The 10,372-nt window shown below is 44.3% G+C and overlaps 1 protein-coding gene across 1 annotated transcript in view; it reads left to right on the top strand.

The window, feature by feature from the left end:
• Positions 1–7: 7 nt before the first annotated feature.
• Positions 8–10,372, top strand: part of SLC9A2 (solute carrier family 9, subfamily A (NHE2, cation proton antiporter 2), member 2) — a 33,762-nt gene continuing 23,397 nt past the window's right edge. The window contains exons 1-2 of the mRNA XM_010575707.1: positions 8–189; positions 5,667–6,130. Coding sequence (XP_010574009.1) covers positions 5,783–6,130 — 348 coding nt within the window. The 5' untranslated portion in view covers positions 8–189; positions 5,667–5,782. The remainder of the gene's footprint in view (positions 190–5,666; positions 6,131–10,372) is intronic.

The raw sequence follows: 10,372 nt of genomic DNA, 5'->3' as shown, positions 1-10,372 counted from the left end.
CGGAGGGGCGGGCGACATCGGAAAGCCAACTGCCCGGCGCCTCGGCCGTGGGCACCGGCCCCCCGCCCAGCCCCAGCGGCGCGGCTTTCGAGGAGACGCGGCTCCACGTCTTCACCTTGGACTACCCCCACGTGCAAATCCCCTTCGAGATCACCCTCTGGATCCTGCTGGCCTCCCTCGCCAAGATCGGTGAGCGGGTGAAACGCCAAAACCCCCCACTACCACGACCGCCCACCCCCCGGTCGTCCCTCTGCCCTCCCGGGAGCCGGGGCCGGGGTGAGCGGTGGGCGGCCGGAGGCTGGTGGTCGGCGGCGGGGCGGGATGGCCGGGCGGGATTTGGGTGGCAGGAGATGGGGTGTTGTCGGTTGGGAAAGGTGCGGAGGAGCAAATGGGTTACCTGCAGCCCGTAAACCCCGGGCCAGGAGGAGGAGGAGGAGGAGGAGGAGGAAGGTGAAGCCCGGAGTTCACCCCCTGCACCGCTGCCTTTTCCTTCATCGCCCTTTGAGCACCATCTGCTTTTTCTTAAAATAACGCCAGGTACGGGGACGGTCTCAGAGCTGCGCAACGGATCGATGGAAAGCAAATATTTATGAGGGTAGAGGAAGGCTCCTCGTTATACTTCCCACCGTTCACTTATGTCCCGAGAAAGACATAAAAAGGCAGCACTGAATGAGTAAGGAAGGCCACCTCTTCCCTCATGTGGAAAATATTTGTATTGCATAGTTTCACCGTGTTTTCTGCAGCTGATACATAATAGTTTTAATTAGCTTTCTAGGTCCCAAACAGAAGAGTGAGGACGCTGTTATAATCTAAAGAATATCACGTAAAGGTGTACTGGAAAGCCATTTAAAAATCGGTAAATCTCTGCAAATGATGAACTTTGTATCTTCTTAACTAGAAGATAATGTAAGGAATAAAGCCGTGGGAACAACAACAAAAAAAAAAGGTTTACGCACATGCCAGTTGTTTGGTCCAGAAGTCTGATTTTGCAGCTCAGATTTCAAGAAAAGCTATGATCATACTCATTTTGATACAACATTTTGATAAAACTTTGACTTCTGCTTGTGACATTTAAATAGACCGTGTCACATTCTGGTTAGTGATCAGGTAATTAAGATTCTGCAAAACCAAAACTTTGTACTCACCTCCTGCTGCGGCTAGTGGTGTGGTTGGGGGCTGATCCTCTGCCCAAGCAACTGGCTATGGCTTCATTACTTTCTGCAGAAATACTGTATGTTGCATCTATTAAGGATGCATGTACCTCCAGGCAGGTATCTTAATACATTAAAGATGCATGCTTAGGCTTCAGTATGTATTTAGGTGTTGCAGAATCAGGGCAGAGTTTAAATACAATACACTCAAGTGTATCATGAACAGTAATAGCCAGAAAATATGGAGTTTGGTAAAGAACTTTGCCAGTCGAGTATTGTAAAATTGCTCTGGCTTCTGAGTTTAGATGCAGCAAGAACTATTGAATAAGCTAAGACTAGTGGAAAAGTTTGTGTTTTATTAAAGATTACAGGGAGGCCATCTGAAACATGTAAACACACCTGCATACACAATAATATATAATTTCTGTAGGACTGTATATTCTGACTATCACGATATTTTGCTAGTGCATAGGCATCTAAAAAGTAAAAAAAAAAAAAAAAAGTTACTTGGCTACTTCAATTTTCCAGTTTGACTGCAGTACAGTAAACAAGCAAACAGCGTAGATGAGGAAAAATGGATAGAATTATTCAGTTACACCAAACAAGAGCCAGTGTGGCTAATCTAGGGCATTACCTCTGCTGTCACAAGCGTGCGTGCGCTAAGCACCAAGGGCCAGATCCAGGAGAGTCCCTAGGTGTGGCAGTGCTCAGCTTCACCACACCTATCTGCAGGCACCCTGACTCCGGGACTGGAATTAGGAACATCCAGTTCTTGCTCCTGGAGCTCCGTCTGCGCTTTCTTATCCAGCGAGTGCATCAGGTAAACCTTCCCGGGACAGACTCCCAGCGCTCCTAAGCCACGTTCCCACAGTGTCCATTTTTCACTCGCTCGTGCCTGCTTTTGTCTTGAAGTTTAGCCCAGACGGGCAGTTCTCTAACGAAATGTCGGGTCTGCCACAGCCGACTCTGTTTCTAAGAGCGGGCCGTGGGTCTCTGCTGAAAGGAGAGAGGTTTTCCTGCCCGTAGCCCCGAGAGCGGCTGTGAGAGAGGAGGCTCGCTGGTGCATTCCTCTCCCCAGCATTTCCTGACGGGCAGCGCAGGCATCTCACCCCGGTCGTGCCAGGCAGTGTGAAATCCACCTGGAGACTCACGCACTGCCCGGGAAACTTCGGTGCTTAATCTGGCATTGCAAATTCCTTTCTGGGGCTAGACCCTGAATGCTTACGCTTGGCGCTGGCCGAGTAGCAAACCTTTGTGAATGGAGCCCTAAGGTCTGTTTCAGCTGCAAGCAGCCCAGAAGGTAGGGTCGCATTTAATAACAGCTCTCGCAGCGCGTGAAGGATTCCAAAGACAGCTGTATTGAAGCACCTGCTTTATCGCCCGACTCGAGCCTTTTTGAACAAATGTGTTTTCGCAGAAGTGTAGTTTCACTGGAGCTGAAACCTTCCAGCATTTGCTTGTTTTTATAGGGGAGTTATCTGCAAGGTTTCTCAGATCCTGGCTGTGACCGTGCCGTTGTAGGCTAGGTTTAGAGGGAGCGAGAAAGACAGCATGAGAAAGGAAAAACCTGAAGTTGTCAAGCAGAACTTGAACATTTCGACAAGGTACATTTTCACAGAGACAGGAGAAACCCGGTGCTTTTTATTCCAGCATAGAGCAAGGGCACATTTTGAAATCTAAGAAATTGCCTCGAACAGAGGTGTTATTTTCTAGCTACCTCTACTTATTTATTCTTGTGTGTTGATACCGTATAGGAGGTATGTTACTCCCACGCTGATGGACTCCTTGAGTATATTAGGTGGGACCCAGTGCACCTGAAGTATGCTGCAGTCTCTAGGCAGTGAGACTAGTCTACTTACCTCCCAGTTTTGCTTAATTGTTATGCTACCAAACCTGCAAAATGTTGCCTAACTGATCCAGGTTCCCATTACTTCTATGTTTAATCACAAATGCACCATTAGAAGTGTTTCTTCTGGGAACTGAGCTGATATCCTTCCAACGCTTCTCTCCTGAAAAAAGTTTTAAGCTGTTCAGAGGGTCTCTTGGAAAACTCACTTATAATCTGAAGTACACGTCTCAGTGGCATTTCCAGCATCAGAGAGCACTGGATTTCACCCAAGAAGTAGGAAACCAGGGCTCTGAGGACTTTTAGCTTGAAGAACACTGAACTTGCCCTTTAGGCAAGTGTCCTACTGCCCAAACGCCCGAGGGTGAACATCTTCCACATTGTTAAAGCTGGGTCACTGCATAGTCAGGAGCCCAAGAACAGGGTCAGAGGAGGAGAAAGTAGCTGTTGTCCTGGGTTCAGCATAAAAGTCTGAGTATCCCTGTGCTGGAGGGGATCTGCGGATCCATCAGAGCAGGGAAGATGTCCCTTGTCCTGCGGGGCACCTGCGCCTGACTTGACGTGCTCGGGATTCTAAATCCTAGCTCTCTGCCCTTACATGGGGAACCACAGCCTGTCCCTGAGCACCTTCAGATGCCTTGCGTGCAGGCAGGCAGTCTGTCAGGAGTTTTGATGCTGTTGACATCGATAAAAAGCACATTTAACTTAGTGGGAGCCTTTCCATTACCTTTAAGGATGAGGTGGAGAAGGTCCCAAAAGCTCTGAGAAGGTATGAACTTTCCAAAGAGTGACTTGTAAAGAAGAAAAGAAAAAAAAAACAACCATAATTTTTATTTTCACAATAGACATTTCATTGCCATTGCATTGCAACTGGTTGGGATGGTTTTTGTTTTCATTAAAAGCGGCATTAACAAAAATTTCCCCATCTTCAATTTTTATTGAGAAAATGATTTAAGATACTTATGAAGGGCTTAAAAAACCTTTTCTTTTAGCAAAACCTACTTACGCAGGGGAAACTTCAATCACTGTGTTGGAAGTTTTGGCGTCCTGCCACGGCAGAGACTAAGACAAACCGTAAAATGTTCATGTGGAAGTGGCTCAGAGGTGAAGAGTCAAGTCTCCAACCACAAATGCTTGTGTTTCCAGGGTCATTACCTGTTCTGCCAATACAGGATATTGGTGATTCCGGTTTTGAAGAATGACAGCGAATTTGGCAGTCCTTCTAACAAGTCACACAGGCTGTGTTTCTAAATATTAAAAAGCAGTCTCTGTTCATCCAGACAGGAAAAAAAAATGCAGCTTGAGTTGCTTACTTTTAAAAATAGCTTTAATAGTTATAGAATATGTAAGTAAAAAATCTGTAGATTATACCAGCTTTCCCCTTGGTCCTTCTTAACCATTTGTTTTTCCTAATTGTAAGTTCAGGCTTTCTTTTACCTGGCAAAAATCCATGATGAAAGGAGAATTAACAAAAGATTGTGTTACAAGATACAGAAGCCTGAAATTGGGAAACTGGATTGGGATACCAAGCTTGCAGTAGTTTAACTGTTTCGACTACAGGTGTGATTTTTACTGAAAATAGTTTTACTGAAATAGACGCCCGTTATTACCACACCCAGTGTTTCTGTGCAGCTCTCATTTAAAATAATTTAAATGCTTTTTAGTTAGGCAGGAATTGTGGGATCTTGTGGGTGTGTATAGTTTTCTGTATAATTATGTGGGCCAAATATAGATAAGGAGGAGCCTGGAAAAGATTGGCATCGCCGGGACCTGGAATGTGACCTTGGTGCATAAGGTTGATCGTTCCATTAGATTGGCCAGAGTACGTTCCTTCAAAACTTTTCCCATTCATTACCAAACGTAGCTTTACAACAGCCAACTTCTACAAGTAATGGGAGTCTTTAAATCAAAACTGCATGGCTTCGAGAGTTTTAGTAGGCTAAGGAACATTCAACCATTAAGTCCTCATTCAGAACCTTTTTTTATTCATTTTTTCAGTACTTTGCACAGATTTTTATTAGAGAGTCCTAACACTACCACAATTAATTTGGAGGCTCCGCTAAAATTAAAAGAATAATTGTGCCTGTAAATGCTTCCTCCTGATGGCTGAGGAAGCGACCATGGGTGACTGGGTGCAGGTCACATGTGCTAGTTCCCCTCCCTAGCTTTGAGACTCTAAAAGACTTTAAAAATTAAATTAATGTACTCCTTAAAATCCTTTGTGAAGCTGTGCATGGAGGAAGGGGTAGTTAGCATGCTGCTTTTTTTTTTTTGCTTTTTTTTTTTTTCTCTATCTAGATGTAATTTGCCCTAGAAAATTGGATTGGGTTGTGTTTGGATTGTGTTTCTGGAGGATTCCACATTACAAAAAAACCCCCACTTTCACAAACAGAACCCTTGCAGACAGTTGCTCCAGCCAGCCTAGCTATTAACTGGAATGTCTAGCTATTAAATTGTCTCTCCACCAAATTAACTCAATTAACTACTCTAGCTGACAGATTTGCCTTGACCTGTTGTGGTAGTCCAGTTCAGTCTTTGCAATGAAAATGAAATTGCCCTGCGGTTGCTGTTTGTTTACTGTAGAAACTAAGATAACAGAATCCAGAATAAACTTTTGGATTCTGTACAAATAACCATTTTACTTTCTTGTGTTTGAATTTCCTTTGAAGGCTTTCATCTCTATCACAAGTTGCCCTCTATAGTACCTGAAAGCTGTCTCCTCATTCTGGTTGGATTGCTTCTTGGTGGGATTATTTTTGGAGCAGAGGAGAAGTCCCCACCTGTAATGAACAGTGATGTTTTTTTCTTGTATCTTTTACCACCCATTGTACTCGATGCTGGATATTTTATGCCAACTCGTCTTTTCTTTGAGAACTTCGGTACCATATTCTGGTATGCTGTGGTGGGCACGCTCTGGAATGCCATTGGCATTGGAATTTCACTTTATGGAATTTGCCAGATCAGTGCATTTGGTTTGACTGATATCACATTGCTGCAGAATTTGCTCTTTGGCAGCCTCATTTCAGCTGTGGATCCTGTGGCGGTGTTAGCCGTTTTTGAAAATATTCATGTCAATGAGCAGCTTTACATCCTGGTGTTTGGAGAGTCTTTGCTGAATGATGCTATAACTGTGGTAAGTTACTTGATAAATGATTAGTTGATAAAAACGATAAATGAATTGTTTGCATGCCACCCCATTATATCTCTTTGTATCTGGTTATTACTGTTCACTAATAGGTGGAAGTCAAGGAGTGCTAATGTGTTTATGTAATTCTCTAAACTTTAGATTTAGAAACTACGGTAGCCTTACTACAGCAGAGTAATGTGTAATGGTAGCATATTTGCTCTTGGGATTTTACTACCTGATCTTTTTCATTTCTGTACTTTTGAATTCTGTTACTTCTGTAACCTGAAAGTGGAAGTTTTCCTCACCTGCAGAAATGCTGTTGGGCAGGAAAGGGAAAATGGCCAATGTGGGGTGTCCCAGCATGTTCATGGGGAGAATGGGCAAATCATTGAGACGGCACAGGACCCGGTTGATGCTGGCCTTCTGCATGTGCCCATCCAGTTGGAACTGCCCCGAGACCACCAATACGTTTCTCCCAGGCTACAGATGAGATAGGACAGCCATCTGGAGGCAGTAATTTCTAATCATTAACTAGCTGAACTGGGTTTGTGGTGCTGACCTGAGGACAGCAATCTGCAAATTCCATTAACACCCCCAATGCCCCTTGTTTGTACCTGATGACACCTTGTCTGGGACATTACTCCTATTTATCCATGCTTTTCTTGAAATCCTGCCTGTGCCAACTATGTCCTGGCACGCTTTCTGTTTTGTGAGACATGGAGGTCCAGTTTTTCATATGCCGGAAGGATCAGAAAGATTCATGAAATGGGTCCGCACCTTCCCTGTCTCTGTCACTGCCTTCTTATTCCTGTCCAATTCTATGTACAATTGTCCTTCGGTTTTCCCCTTTTCTAGGACTTTGCCTCACCTGCTTAACACATGTATAGCTCATCATTTAATCTGAGCCTTGGTACTGATCATTTCTTGTGTGTCCGTGGGAGTACTGTTTGGTTTTTTTTCCCACTTATGCTTCATGCTTTACCTGATTCTGTTGCTATCCAGCCAGCTGAATTGCATCCTCTCTTATGAGCTTGCCTTAAAGCCTAGCTTTTCTCATTAGCTTACAGATGAAACAGCCTGCCATTACTAAACTGGTACTTAAGCCGGTCCTGAAAGTAAGTGGGTGTAAATACTGAATTTCAAAAGGCTTAGCAGTTCAGCCATCGCTGAGTCTGTCTCTATTCACTTGTAATGGACACTCATGCAGTGGAATTCTTTCCATACAAGTTTTTCTAGGGAAAAAAGGTCTGGTTTTATGTTAATGTCAAACTGTTTTTTTTGGTGGATTTTTCCAACCAAAATCACTTTTCCCAATCACAAAAGCAATCACCTTTCCACTGGAGCAGCAGTTAATCCAGCAGGATTTGCTGGGAAAACACTGTATCCTGGTGATGGAAGTATTCATGCGTGCCATTGCCCAATGGCAAATGACCCCAAACCACCATTTTTATAGGTGCTGGCATGGCAATTTAATAACCGTGATGCATGGCTTTCCTGTAGGTGTCATTATTGCCTCCTTTGGAGGTAGTCCTTTCTCACGGCGTGCCTGCCCAGATGCCCTAACGCAGGGGAGATAACTCCGAGTCGTCTGTAGGGCCAGCCCAGCATATGCACTGACCACACATATATTCCTGAAGGAGGGAAAGGAATTTAAAGTACCTTCGGTCTTGCTTCCCAGCTATCGCTTAAAGGTAGCGCTTGGCAGGAGGTCAAGTGGTTTCCACATGCTAAGCATTGGTTTGCTAATGGCCCCTTGTTAGGATTTCGCACACCTGCAATCATGTGGTTATACTTAAAATGTGTCCCAGGCTGTCACACGGATCCCCCGTGGGGTCTCCTCGGAGGACCCTGCCTCCCCCGCCCGTAGCGGTGCTGCCGGGATCACGCAGCTATCCGCTCAAAGGAGACCATGTTTTGTAAATAACTCCCTTGTCCTCTGCCCTTCTTGTGTTACCGGGAGAGCTGATAAAACCAGCTAGCAGGCAGAGCTCAGCACCTTCCAGCTTTCGGCTGCTGGAGCCCTCGAGTCCCACCTGCCTCTGGTGGGATGCGGGGACGAGGCAGGAGGGGAGTTGAACGCAGGCTGGCCATCCACGAGAGCTGCCTAATTCCTATGGCCGCTGCAGTATTAAAAAACCCAGGGGCTACCCAGGTGGGCAGTGCAGAACAGCGTGGCTTTAGTAAAGATGCTTTCTAAATACTTCAAGCCCTTCCTCCTGCTATCCCACTTGCACTGCCTGGCTGCTCCTAATAAAAGCTTTTATTAGGATAGCAGTGTCATCTATGCTTTCCCTTTTCAGAAAATGTGCTGCCACACCTTCATTTTAGATACGAAGTGAGGAGTGCTTTCTCTGGAATCCCAGCTCTGCTGCGTTTCTCAGGTGGTCTTTCATGCCCGATAGTTTTTGCGATATGCCTGTGTTTTTGGATGATCCTTTTCCCCCACTGATGGAGCTTTGGAGCTTGAATTTGGCTGAGGACAATGTTTGCCAGTTGCCTTCTCTTTCAGAGTTGGGGCTTTACCAAAAGACTGGGTCAGTGATAACTAGCACAGGGATATTAAATGGCAAGATCACAGCTGAAGTTAGCAGTTCAAATTCCAATTCTGGGCTTAAAAACACAAAGAAGGAGCCAGTGTCATTACAATAATATTATTCCCATGTTAGAAAACATTACAGCAGTGCTCTGTATTCCACCTCTGCTGAAAACATTATTTTAGAGTGCTTTAAAGTAATTTCAGAATTAAAAACTAATAACTGAGAACTGACGAAAATAAGCAATTAGTGTTTAGGAAGAACAGAGATACTCTGAGAGGAGATTAAAAAGTGATTGGTGGCTAATACTCCTTGGGGTAACCTTCAGCGAGTTCAGCTGAAGGATGTTGAGTAAATGCAAATCTTGAACTTGAAAAAAAAAAAAAATTCTCATACCAAATGCATTACAAAATGTGACCGGAGTTGATGTTGTTTAACTCACCTGAAAGTTTAGAGAGAGCTGTAAAACTGAACTGCTGTAGAGTAAAAGGGAAGTGAATCTGATTTTGATCTCATTTACAGCAGTGTAAATAAAGAACAATAGGAATGAGATTAAAATCATATTCATGACATTCCATAGTCCTAGCTGCTGCTTCTACCATGGCGGTCTGGTTTTGATCCGAGGTACAAAGGAGAACATTGCTTTTCTTCTTTCAAATAACTTACGGCAACAGACTTGAGATTTATGGGGATGTCTGTATGTGGAAACAGCAGGCTCCATTCTTGTTGCAGGGTGAATACTTCGCTGTGAGGATGAGGTGGTGTTATGGAAAGGCTATTGCTTGCGTAGATCAAAATTATGTGCTTCTTTACAAGCAGCTCTCAGTGGCCTTACTTTGGAGACTCGCCTTATATATACTTATATAGCTCCTTGTTAAAATATAAAAAAGGCTATTTAAAACTCCAATTAAAGAAAATAGTCATCTTCCCTGATACATACCAAGGGAGTATTCTGCCAGGTCGAATGCTGTCGGTGTCTTGAAGAGTAACACGACTCTGGGGTAGTCCCAGGTTTCAATAAGTGACTCAGGGAAACTCCTCTCCTTGCAAACGATACAAGTCAACAGTATTTTTGCTTCAGTCCGTGATTCATGCAGTCTGGGAGTCTGTGGACTGAGAGGTCCTTGTAAAGTGACTAACAAAGGCACACCTGTTGTCAGTAGGCTTAATTCTGGTATGCTTCTCTTCATGCAAATCTGTAAGGTCCACAAATCAAAACAGGTGGAAAACCAGTGGAGCCCAGAACATTGCTTTCCTGTCCTGCACGGGACATGGTAACAAGGAACAGGGCAAAAAGGCTGGGAGTCTGCCTCAGGGCAGCAAGATGAAGGGGTTTTTGTCCAGGTGAAAGAGGACACTTCTCCCAGGTGGACCCATCCTGAGGGCATCATTGTTTTCGAACAAGTAGTTCATGCTCCTGCTCTTGTCCTGTTTCTTGCTTTGTAATGAAAATTACTGGTGACCATGCTAGGTTTGATTTAACCTTCTTTTTTTTCGTGCTTGCTCTGGAATATATTTTTTTCTTTTCTTTTTCAGTTCTTTCCTTTCACTTAGCCCAAAGGACCCATAATAGGCCATGTCTTTGCATTAGTCTATAGTGAGAACTTTTACTTCTGTAAGACCTATCAAATTTTGGCCAAGAAGAGCTGAACAACTTACTTTCTGTCATGTGAGAGAGAACAAGACTGCAAACATGACAAATCCCTCCCAGTTG

This window comes from Haliaeetus leucocephalus, unplaced genomic scaffold (genome assembly GCF_000737465.1).
Source record: "Haliaeetus leucocephalus isolate CR32 unplaced genomic scaffold, Haliaeetus_leucocephalus-4.0 Scaffold495, whole genome shotgun sequence".
Taxonomy (NCBI): domain Eukaryota; kingdom Metazoa; phylum Chordata; class Aves; order Accipitriformes; family Accipitridae; genus Haliaeetus; species Haliaeetus leucocephalus.
The sequence above is the reverse complement of the archived record's forward strand: the minus strand, read 5'-3'. Positions and strand labels throughout refer to the sequence as shown.